At 43.1% G+C, this 20,506-nt stretch overlaps 1 protein-coding gene across 3 annotated transcripts in view; it reads right to left on the bottom strand.

Moving 5' to 3' along the window:
* Positions 1-20,506, bottom strand: part of FER1L6 (fer-1 like family member 6) — a 274,276-nt gene that overhangs the window by 141,623 nt on the left and 112,147 nt on the right. For all 3 annotated transcript variants that reach the window (XM_073632222.1, XM_073632223.1, XM_073632224.1), the window contains exons 9-13: positions 15,077-15,263; positions 11,446-11,638; positions 7,560-7,903; positions 5,654-5,762; positions 2,727-2,910 (exon numbers count right to left, since the gene is read on the bottom strand). In XM_073632222.1, coding sequence (XP_073488323.1) covers positions 2,727-2,910; positions 5,654-5,762; positions 7,560-7,903; positions 11,446-11,638; positions 15,077-15,263 — 1,017 coding nt within the window. The remainder of the gene's footprint in view (positions 1-2,726; positions 2,911-5,653; positions 5,763-7,559; positions 7,904-11,445; positions 11,639-15,076; positions 15,264-20,506) is intronic.

Raw genomic sequence — 20,506 nt, 5'->3', positions numbered from 1 at the left:
TTTATATTGGCTTTTGGCATTTACATATGCAGCAATTTAGAAATCAGATGACAGGTTTAGCGTTAGAAAACACTTTTTGATAGATAAAAAGTGCATTTTATATACAACTATATAGATCAGATCAAAATGAGGAGGAATGAGGGACAGAGGGACATTGCTCCAAATCAGGGACAGTCCCTCAAAATCAGGGACAGTTGGGAGCTATGCCACCCACCTATGGGAAGAATGCAGCTTTTGTGAGCATGGCTATGCCTGTTCCTCACTGATCCTTCTCTCTGCTCTTTTTCCCTATGAAAGCTCTGGTGTACAAAGATTGCAGACCAGATTTAACAGGATAGTTCACCTTTACAAAAAACCTGCCTATGCAGGTAAAGGATGTTTGTAGATTAAAACAAACTGTGCAGCTCTGACTAAAGATGAATAATACCCTTGCTATAGGTGTAGGCCATTTACATACCTTATGAAGCCTGACTGCAATTTCCCAGGACGTTGCTAAGTACTCCCAGGGCGTTGCTCAGTACTCCCAGGATGTTGCTAAGTGAGGCCTAGTCATCACTGCTCACCTCCACCATCACAGGAATGAGCCCTTTCTCTGATTCAAACCCCCTCACATCATAATCTTTCTCTCCCCCGATGCAGTAGCTCCGAGCTCAGCATTTGAGAGCTCACTCCCACACCTCCCAACATTTTGAGATGGGAATGAGGGACACCTACTAGCAAATGTATGTAGGCATAGGACACGCCCCCTGCCACACCCCCTTAAAGGAGAATTAACTAAAAAAAAGGTTAATTAAATCCACAAGGCTTTTTTTTTACCACTACTATTCCTTTATATTTGCTTTTGAAATGTACAAATGCAGCAATTTAGAAATTGGATGAAAGATTTAGCACTGGGAAACACTTTTTGAAAGAAAAAAATGATTTTTATATACAACTATATAGATCAGACCAAAATGAGGGACAAATGAGGGGGAAAGAGGGACAGAGGGACATTGGTCCAAATCAGGGACAGTCCCTCGAAATCAGGGACAGTTGGGAGATATGCACTCCTGTGACGGTGGAGGTGAGCAGTGATGACTAGGCCTCACTTAGCAACAGCCCGAGAGTACTTAGCAACGTCCTGGGAGTGTTTCAGTAAGCATGTAAATGGCCTACACCTATAGCAAGGGCTTTATTCAACTTTAGTCAGAGCTACACAGTTTGTTTTTATCTACAGATGCCCTTTATCTGCATAGGCAGTTTTGTGGTAAAGGTGAACTATCCCTTTAACCACTTGCCGACCAGCCACCGTCATTATACTGTGGCAGGCTGGCACGATCCCGCGAATCACCGTAGGTGCACCTTTAGGGGGGTTGCGGGCGCCGCTGGAGGCACACGCACCTGCTGCACAGCTTGGGGCCTGATGCATGTGGCCGGCAGTCGCGCTGATCGGCGGCCACCCGCGATTGCTGGCACGACAAAACGGATGTGTATGTGTGTAAACACACAAATCCATGTTCTGACAAGAGAGATCATCTGTTCTTATTAATTAGGAACAGCGATTGGTCTCCTCCCCCAGTGAGTCCCATCCCCCCACAGTTAGAAACACTCATGAGGGAACACATTTATCCCTTGATCCCCCCCACCGTAGTGTTAACCCCTTCCCTGCCAATGACATTTATACAGTAATCAGTGGATTTTTATAGCACTGATCGCTGTATAAATGTCAGTGGCTCCAAAAATGTGTCAAAAGTGTCCGACCTGTCCGCCATAATGTTGCAGTCTTGCTAAAAATCGCTAATCTACGCCATTACTAGTAAAAAAAAAAATAATAAAAATGTCATAAATCTATCCCCTATTTTGTAGACACTATAACTTTTCGCAAATCAATCAATATACGCTTATTGCGATTTTTTTTTTTACCAAAAATATGTAGAAAAATATATATCGGCCTTAACTGATGAAGAAATTAGTTTTTTTACATTTTTTTTTGGATATTTATTATAGTAAAAGTAAAAAAATACAGTTTTTTTTTCAAAATTGTCGCTCTTTGTTTGTTTAAAGCGCAAAAAATAAAAACCGCAGAGGTGATCAAATATCACCAAAAGAAAGCTCTACTTGTGGGAAAAAAGGACGTCAATATTGCTTGGGTACAGTGTCCCACGCAATTGTCAGTTAAAACAACGCAGTGCTGTATCGCAAAAAATGGCCTGGTCATTAAGGGGGGAAATCTTCCGGTCTGTAAGTGGTTAAATAATATATAAACCCAACATTTCATATTCCTGATATATGGCTGCTGTACCATGTACTTGTATAAAAAATTATCCTGTTCTCTTTGTATTGCTTCCTTTGTGCTCCCTGGTGTTCCTGCCAGTCCCTCTTCTTTCCTATTAAAAACTGACCACACTAGGCATGAGAGCACAGCGTGGTCAGTTCTCTAGCTCTGCTGGGAGCTCAGCCTGCTCTCCTCCAATGATCAGTCTTGTCCTGACACAACCCCCTGCTCAGCCGTTCACTGGGAAGATCGGTGTGCCGCTGCTTCTCCTCCTCATCTCCTCTTTTGCAGCTGAGAACAGAGGGAATGTGGTCACTTCTCCAAAAGGGGAAAAAGGTATTTATAATGTTTTTTTATATCTATATACAAATGTTTTGCCTTGCATTTTTATTTTAAACTGAATGTATTGTTTTACAAGGTGATCATTTACAATTCATTTAAATGCATGCATTGGTTGTGCTATCATTTGTACCTGTTTCCTTCTGTTATGAGCGGCTTCTCTGGTATCGTAACTGATTTATATGACATTGAGATTTCATGAGAGACATTCCCCTCCTCAGCTTGCAGTAATGGTGCACTTTCCAAGTCCTCAGCATCAGATGTCTTCTTTTTTCTGCTGTGCGGTGACACCCCATCAAGAACATTTCCATAATTGCCTGTAAATACTTTATATCAGTGACATTTTCCATGCATTTGCTATCACTTGAGCAGTAGGTATTTACACAGATCTGTCATATTTGTGCAATGATTTGGAACATGTGAACCCTCTGCGTGCAACAATGGGTATTTCTCTACTTGTGCACCCTCGTTACTGCTTCCAGGGATCCTCTTCGAATGCAATGTCATAGGTGGTTGTAGAATTGGCTGCAGTGATGTGTGCCTGCAGATGCTCCGATGAAGGGGGGCATGCTTTTATTGGATACATATGGTATGCAGAACCTATTAGACTGCTTTAATGGAATAAAACTTTAAAGTCAGGCTCTTATTTTGGGTGCACAAAACAATGTAATTTATTGCGCTAATATTTTTTCTTGTATTATAATAAATGTTGATATCTTTCCCATATATACAGTATACAAACTATATCAAGACGACGTCAGATTGTGACAAAACGCACGTAGGGAGGCAGACGTCATCGCGCTTTCTCAGTGGACGGGTGTTTGCTTGCTGGCTGCCTGTTTTTTTTACAATCGTTTTTTTCTTCTTATTTGTAAGTGCAATCTTTTTATTCTATTAAATCCTTTGTGCTATGGTATACACTATGGAGTCTCTCTTTATATTTTCTGGGTAATACCTGAATTTGCTCGTTGGTGGCTGATGCTCGAGTATTCCAGGCTATTTGGTGCTCACTACAAGCTCTTTCCAAATACTAGCGGGGGATAACCATCTTCCGTTTGGATGAAGGCCCTGGCTGGGTAATTAGCAGCAGGCTTTTTAAAGCTTGCCTTCTGGTAAGAGCACAATTCATGTGGTACACTGTCGTCAAGAGGTGTTATTCTTAAGAACTCGCTTTATGTGCTATATATGGACTGTTTATTATCCACGTCATTTATAAACAACCATTGATTTGGACTAATTCATTTTTTATTTAGTATTTTTCATTTTTACATTTATTTGGTCACGTTTTGGTCAGTGCTTCTACTTTGTATTATTTATATTATCAGAAGTATCGGGACGCCTGCCTTTACATGCACATGAACTTTATTGGCATCCCAGTTATAGTCCGTAGCGTTCAAAATTGAGTTGGCCCACCCTTTGCAGTTATAACAGCTTCAACTCTTCTGGGAAGGCTGTCCACAAGGTTTAGGAGTGTGTCTATGGGAATGTTTGACCATTCTTCCAGAAGCACATTTGTGAGGTCAGGCACTGATGATGGACAAGAAGGCCTGGCTCGCAGTCTCTGCTCTAATTCATCCCAAAGGTGTTCTACCGGGTTGAGGTCAGGACTTTGTGCAGGCCGCTCAAGTTCCTCCACCCCACACTCGCTCATCCATGTCTTTATGGACCTTGCTTTATACACTGGTGCGCAGCCATGTTGGAACAAGAAGGGGCCATCCCCAAACTGTTCCCACAAAGTCGGGAGCATGAAATTGTCCAAAATGTCTTGGTATGCTGACGCCTTAAGAGTTTTCTTCACTGGAACTAAGGGGCCAAGCCCAACTCTTGAAAAAACCCCCACACTATAATCCCCCCTCCACCAAATTATTTGGACCAGTGCATAAAGCAAGGTCCATAAAGACATGGATGAGCGAGTTTGGGATGGAAGAATAGTCAAACCTTCTGATAGACACACTCCTAAATCTTGTGGACAGCCTTCCCAGCAGAGTGGAAGCTGTTATAACTGCAAAGGGTGGGCCAAATCAACATTGAACCCTATGGACTAAGTCTGGGATGCCATTAAAGTTCATGTGCGTGTAAGAAGAAATAGAGAAATTATGTACTGCACTAGTCAAAGCCCTGATTTGGGTCTCACTGAAATTTTGTAGAAGACCAACAAACATCTTGCAACTCAAGCAATTTTGCATGGAGAAGTGGTCAAAAAGTTCGGAGACCGGTGAGCAATTATGCAAAATGACTGCAAGAAGTTGTTTCTGCTAAAGGGGGCAATACCCCATTCTGAAGCCAAGGGTGTACTTACTTCTTCCACGGTACACCACTAGGATGGGCCAACTCAATATTGAACCCTGCGGACTAAGACTGGGATGCCATTAAAGTCAATGTGTGTGTAAAGGGCAGGTGTCCGAATACTTTTGACAATATAGTATGTATGTATGTATGTATGTATGTATGTATGTATGTATGTATGTATATATATATATATATATATATATATATATATATATATATATATACACACACACACACATACACACACAATTTCATTATTGCATTGGACCTCTGCAGACAGACCACTGCTTTCAGACAAAAAGCAAAGGTCCCACTGTGCAACTGTTGGCAGGTGACAGTCCTTTCTTCTAAGGCTGTGGCTACAAAGAAAATTAAAAGCAATACATGGAACGAAGTTCAGCCATTTCAGCCAGTTCAGATCGACTTCAGTGCAACCAGCCTGTTGCCAGGTTTTCCCAAGCAATTAGTTCCACTGACTATATCCGGCAAGACCAATCCAATTTTGCCAGCAGCAAAGGCTCCTCACAGGCAGAACATAATAACGATGCTTGAGGGATTCTGAGTGTTGATGAGGGAATCGAGGAATTTTCTTTCCTTCCACTCGTGGTGGAAGGAAAGAAATTGGCATAATCTATGGCCTGCCTAAAACTTTGAAAATCTTTTGTTTTGATGCACACGAAAGGTATCTAGCTGATTGAAATTGAAAATTCCATTGAGCTTTTAATGAATTATCTTGTTTAAACAGAAAATACGTCTTCAATATTTACTTACCAACACTGACTTCGAAGCTTATGGGTTTATCCCCGATCTTTCTGTCAATTAGGGTCGCCTCAAATAATGATCCAAAAAGAAGGAAGTCTTCAAACTTTTCCTCATGCATCTAAAACACATATACAGAGATATGCCATGGGATCATGTTGGAAATTGTACAGTTTGGTTGAAGAATATTTCTATCCATTATGGTTTTGGAAATGTTCTAATCTTTCTTTCTCATGCCTTCCTGAGGCACATCATGGGTAAAAGTTAGGTACACCAAGTCATGCAGGCAGAGCCGATCCGCCCTATACGCACACTACGCAAGCTGCGTAAGGCCCCGCCGCCAGTCCAGACAGTATTCCCCCCTCTCTGCTCTTCTATCGTGATATCGGCCAGCGAGTGTCACATGTCCAGCAACTCCCAGGGCGCTCTCTGATGTGTGAAGTTGGGGAGGTGTGGGTGGCCGGGCATCCATCGATACATGGCAGTGAACAGCGAGGGGCCGGCCGAGGGCAGATGAGCCCGAGACCCCGGGACTTGGGAGAAGAGCGCCACTGTGGCACCGCCTCCTCCTTGACCTCGCCCTCTGACCCCGCCTCCCCAAGGAGGCAAGCGGGCGCAGCGTACCCCATGCTTCCAGAGCATGGACTGCTCCAAGTCCATCTCCGCGCTCTGATGTGAGGCCCGAAGCTGGAGGACAGGCTCGCTGCTCACTGGGGGCACAGAGCTGTCACAAAGGATGGACCCTCTCAGCTGTATACATTCGGAGATAGAACTACTAGCCCCAGGGAGATCCCCCTGCCCCTGGACACCATAGAGCTGCCGATCGCCGCCTCCCACCTCCACCAGCCAGGTACAGGGGAACCTCTGCAAGGGGGGGGAGTCAGCTGTTTGGGGACCCTGATATAAGAGAGGGGGGCTTTCTGGGGACACTAATGTAAGGTAGGGGCCCTCTGGGGACACTGATGTAAGAAGGGGGCCTCTGGGGACACTGATGTAAGAGGGGGGAGGCTCTCTGGGGACACTGATGTAAGGACGGCACCCTCTGGGGACACTGATGTATGAGGGGCCCTCTGGGGACCCTGATGTAGGGGGAGACTCTGAGGACACTGATTTAAGGAGGGCTCTCTGGGAACCCTGATGTAAGTGTCAAGTGTGACTGTGTGGCAATGGCAAATGGTTTACATAGCTCATGGCATCACAGGTCAGGTAGAGAGCCCCTAAGCAGAATTTTGCTTAGGGCCCCAGGGAGGTCAGGATCGGCACTGCATGCAGGCCAAGGGACTGTAGCACCTATAAGATTTTTGCTAAACTGAAATGTAAGGCCATGAGAAGTCAGCCTCAAGGTCTACAAATTGTGTAGAACTCAGTTAAATAGTCATGTTCCTTAATCTCTTACAGTGTCCCTATTGTTAAGTGGAAGAATTCAATCCCGTTTATAGTAGCTAGAGATGTTAATAGCAAATTCACTATGATAATACCAATAAAAAATAAAATACCACTGATAAACATCAATCTTCTTCCCCCCCTTTTTCCCCATTTCTTTTCTTCCTTTTCTTTCCCCTTCGCGGTCCCCGCTGTGGTGGGGGGAGAGGGTCTCGTTTTCAGTTGCAGTTGTTGTAACTTGAGTTTTTTTCCTCCTATTTTTAGATATATATTATATACCTTCTCTCTCAGAACATGGGGCACCCCTTCTGCCCATGTATTATTTCTGGCTATGTCATGTTTTTATGACAGCTTTGGTCCACTTGTGTTCTGATTGTGCAATGTTTTATTATGACACTTTTCCATGATACAATTGTTATGTGAGCATATTAATCTCCTTTTTATGTGTCGTTATGTTTGCCATACCAATTTTTCTTTTGAAAATATGAAACTATTAAGAAAAACTTAGTGAACGAAAACAAAAATGAAAAGAAACCTCAGGAGGGACATCAAAAGGCTCCACTTCCACCTGGGTGGAATTGGTCTTGTCCGCAGCAGCAGCTGGTTTAGCCTCCTCTTTCTCGCCCTTCTCTTTCCCTGTCCCTTTGGAAGACTTTGAGTCCTTCATTGGAATTTTGATGTCCTTAATGATTTTGGAAAACTTTGATTCCTGTGCCCCTCCAGAGAGAATCTCCACAGCAATTTCAATGAAGATTCTTCCTCTGAATGAAACTCCTTCTCCATGACCTTCATTGAGTTCTTGGTGATCTTCCATCAAAGTGGTATTACGAGGAGAACCATACAAGTTTATCCAGGCTGGACCAAACGTTGGAAGGAATCCTGACAAGAAAAAGAAAACCATTATGGTGACTAAAAGGTACCTTGGAGAAATTAAACTTCAGAAACTTCACCTTTACTAATTTAACAAGGTGCCCATTGTCAGATGTATCCTAGGCCAGGCATACACTGTGTGATTTTCTACCTGCAACCACGGGTTGCAGGAAAGAAATTTGCACAACTCTCCCATCAACACAGACAGTGCCGACAGGGGAATGCCTCCTGCCGAGCCATTGTCTGCTCCCAGTAGGGGGGCGGGAACTTGGTACATTCAGCCTGCCCATTAATGGTTCCAATCTCGGCCAGTTCCTGCTGAACATGCCAAGATTCGAACCATGTATGATCAGCCTTACTCATTCTCTTAGCCCTATTATTTCAGACCAGGACCAGATTTGCCATTAGACCAATTAGGCCTATAAGTGAAATAGGTAAAAATGCTGGTGTTGAGCTATCGGAAGCATGTTTTTTCCCATCGTCGGTAGAAATAAAACAATTTGGGCACGTTTTTTATACATTCGGAATATTACAGTATGCTAGGTTATGTTAGGACCAGTAAAAGAAGAAAAAGTTCTTTATAAAAGAGGTAATTTTACCACTGGGCACTAAAGGTTGGGTGTCTAAGGGCTCTACTGATGGGAATGCCACTTTGGTTTCACCCCTTAGTGGAACTTTAGTCAGAAAATTAGGTCCTGCTGGATCACTTCAGGCAGCTATAACTATGTAAAACGTTAGAAATAAGTGCATATACTGTTTAAAATCCAATAATACATCATCTCACCCTGCTCTGCACATGTTCAGTTGCTCTCCATTTTTAGGCATTTTTAGTCACTGCCGAGTTTGTAGAAGCCTATCTGCTGACAGCCTTAAAGCAGAATTAAATCCTCCTATCCTTTACAGCCAAGGAGGCTGCTTCTGTTTGATCTTGAACTGCCATTGTGCTGCACATGTGATCAGTTATGACACCAGACATTTGATGGTTTGACAGTTTGGTTGAAGACACAAGCAAATATGACAATTAGCAATCCCAGGATTCCAGGAATGTAACTGTTTTTTGAAACCATTAAATCGATGGGTACAGTTCTGCTTTAGGATTAACTTCTGCTCAGGGGCTCTGGGCTTCAGCAAAATTCTTCCCGAAGTGCATTTGTGAGGTGAGGCACGAGAAGGCCCGGCTCGCAGTCTCCACTCTAATTCCTCTTGAAGGTGTTCTATAAGGTTGAGGTCAGGACTCACCCTTTTCAGCTATAACAGCTTCAACTCTTCTGGGAAGGCTGTCCACAAGGTTTAGGAGTGTGTCTATGGGAATGTTTGACCATTCTTCCAGAAGCACATTTGTGAGGTTAGGCACTGATGTTGGATGAGAAGGCCTGGATCGCAGTCCCTGCTCTAATTCATCCCAAAGGTGTTCTATCGGGCTGAGTTCAGGACTTTGTGCAGGCCAGTCAAGTTCCTCCACCCCAAACTCGCTCATCTATATCTTTATGGACCTTGCTTTGTGCACTGGTCCAAATCATTTGGTGGAGGGAGGATTATGGTGTGGGTTTTTCTTTTAGGGGTTGAGCTTGGCCCCTTAGTTACAGGGAAGAGAACTCTTATTTAAGTTCCTCCACCCCAAACTCACTCATCCATGTCTTTATGGACCTTGTTTTATGCACTGGTGCGCAGTCATGTTGGAACAGGAAGGCGCCATCTCCAAACTGTTCCCACAAAGTTGTGAGCATGAAATTTCCCAAAATGTCTTGGTATGCTGATGCCTTAAGAGTTCCCTTCACTGGAACTAAGGGGCCAAGCCCAACCCCTGAAAAACAACCCCACACCATAATCTCCCCTCCACCAATGATTTGAATCAGTGCACAAAGCAAGGTCCTTAAAGACATGGATGAGCAAGTTTGGAGGTGGAAGGTGGGGGAACTTGACTGACCTGCACAGGGTCCTGACCTCAACCCGATAGAACACCTTTGGGATGAATTAGACTGTGAGCCAGGCCTTCTCGTCCAACATCAATGCCTGACCTCACAAATGCGCTTCTGGAAGAATGGTCAAACAGTCCCATAGACACACTCCTAAACCTTGTGGACAGCCTTCCCAGAAGAGTTGAAGCTGTTATAGCTGCAAAGGGTGGGCCAACTCAATATTGAACCCAATGGACTAAAACTGGGATGCCATTAAAGTTCATGTTTGTGTAAAGGCAGGTGTCCCAATACTTTGGATCATATAGTGTATTCCCTGTCTGTTCCTCTAGTGTCTCTGGATTAGGAAGTGAAGTGAAATCTCCCCAATAGGACACAGAGAGCAAAATAAATAAACTAGGAAGAAACCATGATCAAAGTCTTGCTGGCTTCTCCTCCCACAGGATGGGTACTTGAGCTGCAAATGGCTTATTGTGACTCCTACACACAATGGACACAGAGGAATCGGATATATTCCAGTGAATGAATACAATTTTTTTTGGCAAGCAGTGTACACATTACACACACCCTACCTCAACCCTTCCCTCTATGATGCATTTTATCTATGGGCTTGATCATAGCAAGCACATTTCTGTGATTAAGCCCAATATGGGTGAAATGCATCAGAAGAATGCAGTGGAGGTGGAGTGCTTGATGAATACACTTGTTTGCTGCATAACTTTGTTTCACTGGATTGTGGTGGTTGTATCTCCTGTAAACAAAAAAAATGAATAAATAAATAATAAAAACAAAAAAACGGGTTTTATTCTATCTGTACTCTACTCAAAACATTTTTGAAGTTTTGTATAGAGAATTTCATGACTAAAGGATCAAATTCCTTCTAATTACTTGATAAAATAATAACACTGACTGCGGGACATGAGTTTAAATGAGCACAGCCTTTTAAAACAAAATTAAAAGTTGTAATAATAACAAACATTTTTTGCAATGCAATCACTGAGGGGGTCTTTCAGTGTTCCTCATGGCACAACTTAAAACTAGAATTGCTCACATCCTCGGGTGCACCCCACCGACACCAACACGAAGTTACCAAAACTAACCCCAGGGAACCTAGCTCTGAGAGAACAACCAATAACCAAGCAAGTGAAAGCACCATACCCCAGATAAGCCCCCAATTTTGTAACAATTCAACTATTCACTGACCCCTGAAAAGAACCCCTGACCCACCAAATTGGTGTGACAATACCTTTTTTTACTGACATACCTCTATCGCTTGACTTCTTACTAACCCTAATTAGGGGTGGGTGGTTGGTGAAGGGGGTTGGGTAAAAATTCTTCTCTTTGTCTGAACTTTCTGCAATGATTATCTATCAATCTTCACATAAATTTCCAAGCCCATCTAATATTTTAATCACAAATTTGGTAAGACCTACACCCAACTCACTAAACTCCATTTTTTCTTTTTCAGGTCTTACTTTCATAATAATAATTATAATAATAATAATAATAATAATAACCAGCCACAAGCTGATTTATTTTTAAGCCACATTGGCTGGTTTAGTCTGCTTGGCTTCCGTCCTCCATGTTGCTTACAAGAGGCCTAGCATGCACAAGCATACAATATAAATGGCTCACCTTTGTCTCCATCTTGCTCGTCGGAGATCTGCCTCAGGTCTATGAAATGAGTTGCCAGAGCCACGTCATTCATGCTACCCTCATCCCACACCTGGATCTTTACTCTCCGACACAGCGGGGGGAACATTTCTTTAAATACAATCTGCTCATGCCATACCGGCGTCGCCGTGTTTTTCTGGGCTGTGGTCCGACCCTGAAATTCCAAACAAATAACCAATGCATTAAAAAAAAAAGCTCTTACCAGAGCAAAAGTTGCCAGTTGACCTTTAGTCACGCTATGTACCTTTACATTTCTTTCTTCTTTAATAGTGAGTTTCATTCATACCTGAGCTGAGAGTGTGTACAGGTTTACAGTTGTATATGGTTTAGGCTGGGTTCACACCATCGCCGCATGTGGCTCCGAGCAGAGGTCCGGTGCGTCCTGGTTCACCATTTCAGATCCAATTTCAGCCAAAATTTTTGGATGAATTCGGACCTGAAATGGACCAAAAGACACACAGGGCTCCTGTGCAAATTTGCACAGGAGCCGCAGCGGAGATATGTGAACCGGCTCCATAGAGAGCTGGTCAAAATCTCCTGCTATTGCGAATTGGATGCGGTGGAACCCACATCCAATTCGCAATAGTGTGAACCCAGCATAAGGGTCTACTGCTGGGCAGAATTGCATTTTCAGCAATGGCGAGTTTGTGTTTCAATAACACAGAAGGAGCATTGGGGTTAATTTACTAAAACTGGAGAGTGAAAAATCGGGTGCAGCTCTGCATGGTAGCCAGTCACCTTCTAACGTCAGCTTGTTCAGTTAAGCTTTGACAATAAAACCTGGAAGCTGATTGGTTTCTATGCAGAGCTGAACCAGATTTTGCACCCTCTGGTTTTAGTAAATAAACCCCATTGCGTTGGAGGCAAGCTTAATTTTTTTTCTAATGACCCAAAATTTTGTAACAAAAACTAATTGTACATTGATAAGCTCTTCAAATTGTAAGCAAGCAAAGTGATCTGTATGCTTGCCTTTGGTCAGTGACCTATTTTTTAGAAGGAGAGGCTAGCAATCACAGCTCACATATTTCTCTCTGTACAAGGTCTCTTTAAAGCTGAAGTGTCATCTGCTTTTATTTTGTCTTCCTTGGTTCCTCCCTCTCTCCTCATCATAGAAATTCCATACTTTCTGCTTCCATTGCATGCCTTATTTTAGATCCAGTAGACCAGTGATGTCATCAGCAGGTCCCTCTTTGTAATGCAGGTAGATCATGACTGGTGGGAGGAGGCAGTAGGGTGCTGTTCAAAGTTTCCTGAAAACATCACAGCACCCTGCCTCAATACTCCTCTCAAGAGCTCTTGGCCCTGATGCAAGCAGTGGGCTGGCTCTTGGTAGGAGTTATACTAATATGAAAATGCCATGATGGGTGGGTGTGAGTCTGGAGGAGTGGGTGTTCCTAGACTGACTGTGTTTGCACACAAATCGCCTTATGCTATCCCCTCTTCAGTCTATCATGAATCCTCCTGCCAGACCTTACCAACAGCTCAGTGTCTGACAACCCTCTCCTCTCATCCCTACACTGGCTCCCAATCACCCAGCGAATTAAATTCAAAATACTAACCGCAACATACAGAGCCATTCACAACTCTGCCCCGAGCTACATCACCAATCTTGTCTCCGAATATCACCCAAATCGTCCTCTCCGCTCTTCTCAAGACCTCCTACTCTCAAGCTCTCTCGTCTCCTCCTCCCATGCTCGTCTCTAGGATTTCTCCAGAGCCTCTCCCATCCTCTGGAACTCGCTACCTCCGCCTGTCCAGCTATCCCCTACTCTTGCTACCTTCAAGCGATCCCTGAAAACTCATCTCTTCAGGAAAGCCTATCATGTCTCTAACTAATCTTTTACCACTTCCATCAGCTCATTCCCCACAGTTACAACCTTTTGTACCACCTGCCCCACCCTATTAGATTGTAAGCTCTTCTGAGCAGGGCCCTCTTAATCCTCTTGTATTTTATTGTATTATAACTGTATTGTCTCCCTTTTATATTGTAAAGCGTTGTGTAAACTGTTGGCGCTATATAAATCCTGTATAATAATAATAATAATTGTAAAAACTGATTAAAAAATACTCAAACATGTGAAGGTAATTTGTTTTGTAAAAAGCCTCCAAATGGTGGCAGTCAATCTCGGTATGTCAGTCTCCAAATGGTGAAGGAGAGGACTTAGGGACCGCTGCTGGCTGACAGACACGTCCCAAGAAGGGATGTGTCTAATGAATGTGTATATAATGAGCTGAAGAAGTTACCACTGCTAGGCCCTGAAGAAGAAGGTATCCCTTCGAAACATGTCAGCCAGCAGTGGTTCCTAAATCCTCTCCTTCACTACCTGGAGACTGTCGTACCGAGATTGACTGCCACCAATGAAAGGCTTTTAACAAAACAAATTATCTTCACATGCTTGTGAGTAGATTTTAATCTGTTTTTACAATAAATTTACTAAAGGATAATGCACAAGGCTGGTGCGCCCTCTTTTCTTTATTCCCTCTGCAAGGGTTTATGTAAGAAGCACATAATCATTACAAAACCCTTTGATCCTTACACAGTTTTTTTTTGTTTTATGTTAAAGTAGTACTAAAGCCTATTATTTATTTTTTTAAATAACAAATAATCAGTACTCATTTGCTTGTCTATGCTAAGTTCAAACTAGAACTTCTGGCTTAAACTATCCAATCTTAAAACAGCTCCCATTCCACCTTTTAACACCTATACTAACTGCCCTGTAGAAGAATGATGCCTATACTTACCTATACTGAGGGTGATCCGGTCACGTGACCTCCTCTGTGTCAGCCTGTGCCTGCTACAGGGGAGAGGAGAGATCGCTCCGACAATGGCTGGAATGCCTGAGCGGTGACGTCATATATAGGCTTACTATGGGGCATCCCCACAAACAGTTCTATTACCTAGATAAAGCTACCTAGATAATATACATATAAATACATATAAAGATTTGCATTTATGTCCAGCCAGTCCTGAGATTTATACAGTTATACCACACAGGAGTCTGGCAGGGAAGTAGACCTGAGTTTTAACTTCTGCAGCTCAGTAATGCAAATCTTGTCCTTTCCTCAGCCTGTGACTAGAGAGTAAACGCAGAAGCAGAGGACTGAGCTCATCTTGCATTTACCCTGTTCACTCCTCCTATCAGTATGTTCCTTGCACCGAAGCACCCCTAATGCCACTTACACACGGCCGGACTTGCCAACTGGCTAAACTCCGTCGGAAAGATTTAGAACATGTTCTATATCTGAGTCCGTCGGAAATGCCAACAGAAAAAGTCCGATGGGGCATACACACTGTCAGAATGTCCGACCGAAAGCTCCCATCGGACTTTTTCTGTCGGGAAGTCCGGCCGAGTGTACGTGGCATAAGAGGTTCCTTGTGCTGTTCCTCCCTCCTCTTGAGTGAGCTCTGCTGTTCAGGGACTGTAAGAGGTTGATGTCAAGTTAAATTAAAGCCTGCATGAAAAAATACATTTCGATGATCCTTTATATTTGCCTGTAGTTCAGTCTTAAAGCGAGGCATATTTCACTCTAGAAAAACTTATATTTTATAACATGTTGAAATTGTTCATCATAACAAATGCGTGTCATTTACCATCTGTCCTGCAAACATGACGACCACATATGGGTCTACAAGGTCCTTGTCGTCCCCCATGAAGGCTTTGGTGACATTGGCCATAATACTGGAGTTCATTTTTGGTAGCCCTTCGGCTCTGTAGATCCTCACGTAGAACCGGGCCCATGGTCTTTCAGATGGAAAACCTACGGGGACCAGCAAATTCCTGACGGAAACACAATCAAATATATTAATCAGCACAGAACATTTTATGGATTAGCCCAATTTAAAAACAACTGCAAAGAAAGAGTCACTATGGCAGTAGCTCATTTTCTGGCTTCCTTTTTTCTGATGCTTGTTGTTCAATAAAACATGTACATTGACTGAATGCCAACTGCCCCATTGTACCTTGCACTGGATTTTATAATCCTGGGTCACAATATACTGACTTACCTCACGTGGCTTTAGAGATGAGCAAATGTAGCTGTGTTCAATTCTCAGCTGTCAAACTCATTGTAAATTCCAGGAAATTGTGAGCTTTAATCTGAACCCCATTGAAGTCCATGTGTAATGAATCTTAAAAATCAACGCTGGCCATTTTGACTGTGTGATACATGTTTTACCACATCACACATCTCCCTTTTTTTGGTAAACTTTATGTAAAGTGCACAAAGTAACACTTCATTCATGTCACTGTACAGCAGTGTGGTGCATTAAGTGCATAAAAAGTTCTGAGGCCTAGCAGAACAGTGCAGAGTTCCAGGGTCCATCCTTCTGGAGGTGACCCCAGTGCTGGCGGCTCTGCCCCTGGGGCAGAGAGAGAGAGAGGCAGAGGAGAAGCCTGAGGAGTCATTTTGAAGACATGAAGGTCCCAGCTAGGCTTAGCTGGGGGGCTTACAGCAGAGAGAGAGAGCCTGGGTCCGAGTCTGGATAGAGCTAGGAGAGCAGGAACGAGGAAGCTCCACTATTCTCAGAGTAAGTGAATACTTCATCCAGCTACACAGTGGAGAGAGAAGTGACTATGGGTTGTTTTACCTCACAATTTAGTGCAGTGCAGTCAAGAGTTATGCAAGACAGCCAGGAGTGTGCTATACTTTCTAAGTATGCCCAGTGCAGCCAGGAGCTGTGCAATACAGCCAGGAGTGTACAAGTCCACACAAGAGACAGTACAGTGGAGCTTAAGGTTGTGCAATGCAGCCAGCATTTTGTACAGAGCAGTCTGAAGGCTAGCAGTCCTCAAGTTCTACAGTTCTGCAGTTCGGGGTATCCAATGGTCCCCATACCCATCCAAGCTCCTGTTCAATAAAATAAATAATAATAAATAACAAAATACAAAAATAATAAAAAATAAATAATAAATAAAGGAACCCCTAGACTGATTATTCAGCCAGTGGAAGAATTCCAAAAGGGCTGTGTGCCTGGTTGTGCATGCTGTGAGTGGGGAAAATGGGTCCAAATAACCAGCGGCTCCTACATATATAGAATAGTTACATTACAGAAACACATTATTGTGGGATTTCTAGAGCCTAGGAGGAATCAGTGAGGCATTGGTATTTCACTTGTGCCTCCCAAGAATTTTTTTGTAAAAGTTTTATTTTTGGCAGCATGTTTTAGGCAGTGTGTATTTGGGGTGGTTTGGTAAATCAGACCTTTTATTTTCATGAAAGGTCTAGGTAAATGTGAACTACTTTCTCCATGGCAGGTGGCGCTCTTCCGCAGCGGTCCTGTGGAGAAGAAGTCAAGAGGGACAAGGTTCCTCAATGGTTTCCTGGGTCACTGGAAAGCTATCCTATTGGATGCTGCCTCCCCACGTAACTCAAGCAGCCATCTTAGGCCAAGCAGAGTCTTTTCAAGGCCCTGGCTCCTGGGTTTTGGCAAGTGGACTGAGTAAGGACAGGTACCCCATCTGTCAGGGACAGTAATAGTGCTAGAGAAAGGTTCCTGATGAGGAGGGTAAGAGTAGGGCCTCATCTCTTCTCGACATTCTCCCGACTGAGGACGGCCAAGCCACATTCAGTCCTTTCTCAACAGACGCGGTCTTTCTGGCTGGAATCTTCTTCTGTCAGGCTACTGAACCATGAGTGTGCCCAGCTGGGTGGCTTTCCCACTGGGTTTGTTCAATACAAGTTTATTGCACCTGCCTGTGTGAATTATTGACTCCGCACCATGCTGCACCCCACCTACATGCACGAATAGGCCCCCGACCTGTTACAATATAACTATCAGAAAACCTCCACCTTTAATTAGTAAAAGCCATCCTTGAGCTCCAGTCCAGTAGCTATCTAGGCTGAGATGATGTCATCAGTCAGCTGCAGGAAGGAGGAAGCATTTTCTCAGTCTCATCTTCCCCAATAATCAGACTTTAACTTAGCAACATATTAGGTGTTAGGTGAGCAGCTGCAGCAAGGAACTGATCTGAATCAGAAATTTGTGAACATTGCATGGGCACCAGGAATAACATGATTGTGTCATCTCTGAGCCAACATCTCATTCCAGGAAGTAGACCCTGGACGAAGCCTGAACAAAGATGGCTCTCTCTTTCTGGAGAGAAAATCAGATGGCATTGTCGGGGGGGGGGGGGGGGGTACTGTGATCTCTGTGACAGTTAAATAAATACCTGAAATTGTTACTTTGGCACATTACTGACTATAGATAATATACTATATTTGATACTAGGTCCACAATATTTGCAACAGCAATTGTTCACAACCGAACAGGTTTTCAAAATAACTGAAGCTTAACCTGTTTCGTAGACATTTTCAGATCAAGTAAATTTCCTGAAATAATTAAAACGGTCACTAGAAAAACGTAGCTTGGTTTAAAACAATGTAAAGGTGTAAAAAGTGTCTAAAAATAAATCCTTATAATTAGCATTTACTGTCAGTCACATTTATACCTAATTACACCATTGGCATTTATTTATATGGGGTGCTAAGAAAAGAAAACACATTTTTTTCTGTTCATCTCATCAAATAGCAGATAATTAGAGGTTAAAGTGTAGTACTGTCTCCAGGCAGTGAAGAATAGAATAATTCTATCCTACACTGTCATTAGCTTTGAAGATATTATACAATGCACATAGTGACTAATGACATTTATTTATATGTGTGACATTATTAAATATATTCTAGCTATACAGTAGATGATATAATTAGAGGTGCAGATAAAAATTATCTAGTACTAGCATAATTATAGAACCCCCCACTATACACTCTTCATCTTTCAGTAGAACTAAACTTAAAAAGTGAAGATTTGTTATGTTATAGGGAACCTTTTAGAAATTTCAATTGTGCCTTAAAAGTATTTTAAAATTGTCAGAAGAAGAAAAAGTAAAACTGCGCATAGGTGAGATGTATAAACAAAAATTGAAGCTGCAATCCCTATGTGTAACACAAACATAAATAAAACAATTGAAAAAAATGAAACTGCGCTAATAAAACAAACTTATATAGATGACAGTTGACCATCATAGAGTGCAAAAAAACTCATAAGAATATATGAAACATATATATAGTGCTCATAGAAAATGTGCATTAAATGAATACACAGAAGTGCATTTTCATGTGCATCAGTGCAAGTTTACAACATATTGAAAGTCCATATAATTGATGCGATGATCACCCAAGTGTTGATGAATATTAGAAATTCTTTGATAATTAAAATTGAAGTGTCAGATCCACCGTCACCAATGTAAAAGCTGGCCGCTTACCAGAGACCCATGACCCCCCACTACAGAGGGTCTGGGTGAGCTGTTAAGAAATGATCACGCCGGACCACCATCAAATAACCAGATAGTTCCGCTGTGTTGAGATGTTGGGGGCCTCGATGTCAGATAGATCAATAGCAGAGCATCAAACCCTCAGCACGGATACCCATAAATGGAAAGAGAGCTCCAAATATTGTAAAATCGTTTGGTTTTAATAAGTAAAAATATATTAAAATGGCACAGCGTTCCCTGCAGTTAAAATCCTAAATTATACTGTAACATAAGGAGTATAAATGGTAGCTTTCCATATGGGATGTAACACCACAAGCGACCAGCAGGTTGAAAAAGAGGTGGAGCAGACTATGTCACTTAAGAGCTCTCAAACAAAGAGGCTAGGTTTGGGCCCTCAAACTTAAACTCTGTAATTGTACACAGTTCTGCCCTCAGGATAGAGTGATTTAGTCGAGTCTTTATGTTGAACTTTCTGCTGGCTACATTGGGGCCCTTTAAAACCGTTGGTGGGCAGAGTCATAAGGATGAATCAATAAGTGGCGTTTGACAGCAGTATCTTTACAGATTTGGCTCAGTATATGAAGAAACGTTATGGCAACTAGTGCAAAGAGTGAAGCAATCCCAGTTGCAGCAGCTGGAAGACAGTGGTCTAGGATGTTATGCAGTAATAGCAGTCAAATGTGAAAGCAAAAACAAAGTCAGCACTCTGGAGTACCAACGGCCCCATGAACTATGTATGACTCCTGCCTGCTGTGGCTTGGTGATGGATGCAATATCAGGTGTAATGAGTCTCATCAGCATGTCAGTAGGTGTGAATAGCTTATAAATTAATCTGGGCTGAAGATGGCCTACTAAGTGGTTACAACTTAATGGTGGATGAGAGACCCTCTCAACAGATCCCTTGCCATTCCTCTGGTGCACTGCACGGCAGGGGGTGCCCTTTTCCAGTGGTACAGTGAAGGCAATGGCGACCCTGCAGCTATTCTGGATGCAGATGTTCCGAGTCACTGATGCTGCTACAGTCACACTCTGGTTCAGCCTCCTGGTTCTAGCAACCAGGAAATCCAGCACAGCAACCCGCTGTCCGGGCACAGCACAACACAGCACTCTCTCTCCAATCCTCTCCGGGGTGGTGAGCTACCTCCAACTGCCTCCTCCAGAGAATGCATTAAGGTAAAAAACGTTCTGCCTATATAAAACCACTTTAAGATGGACTCTGGATATCACATTCGCTCCTACACATCATTGTTAATATAGGGATCATTCTTCTACATCCAGTTATTGCTTTAATATCGTATTATTTTTTGTTTGGTCTGTCTGTTTTGCGTTTAAATTGCAGTTTTAAAGGAGAAGTACAGCCAAAGCTCATTTGGCTGTACTTCTCCTGTGGATCACAGGAGTGTAGTTCGTTTTGCACTCCTGTGACCCGTTTTCAGCAGACAGCGGGCTGAAGCCCGCTGTTGGCTTACGTCACAGGGCCGGTCCAGGTTTAGGAAGGATGGCGACCATATGGTCGGGATCCGCCCACATGCCTGGACCAGCACCTGGCTCAGCCTCTCAGCAAACCTCTAAGAGCCTGAGCCAGCTGCTCTCGCCCCCCTCACAGCCCAACGCTCCAGTGAGGGAGGAGGGGGCAGAGCAGAGAGCCGGTGACTGACAGTCCCCAGCTCTCTGCTCACAGAGCTGTGAGAACCAAGAGATCGGCAGTGTTTGATCGCTTGGTTCTCAGTGTTAGAGCCGGTGGGGGACAG

Source organism: Aquarana catesbeiana, linkage group LG05 (assembly GCF_042186555.1).
Source record: "Aquarana catesbeiana isolate 2022-GZ linkage group LG05, ASM4218655v1, whole genome shotgun sequence".
NCBI classification, from domain to species: Eukaryota; Metazoa; Chordata; class Amphibia; order Anura; family Ranidae; genus Aquarana; species Aquarana catesbeiana.
The sequence above is the reverse complement of the archived record's forward strand: the minus strand, read 5'-3'. Positions and strand labels throughout refer to the sequence as shown.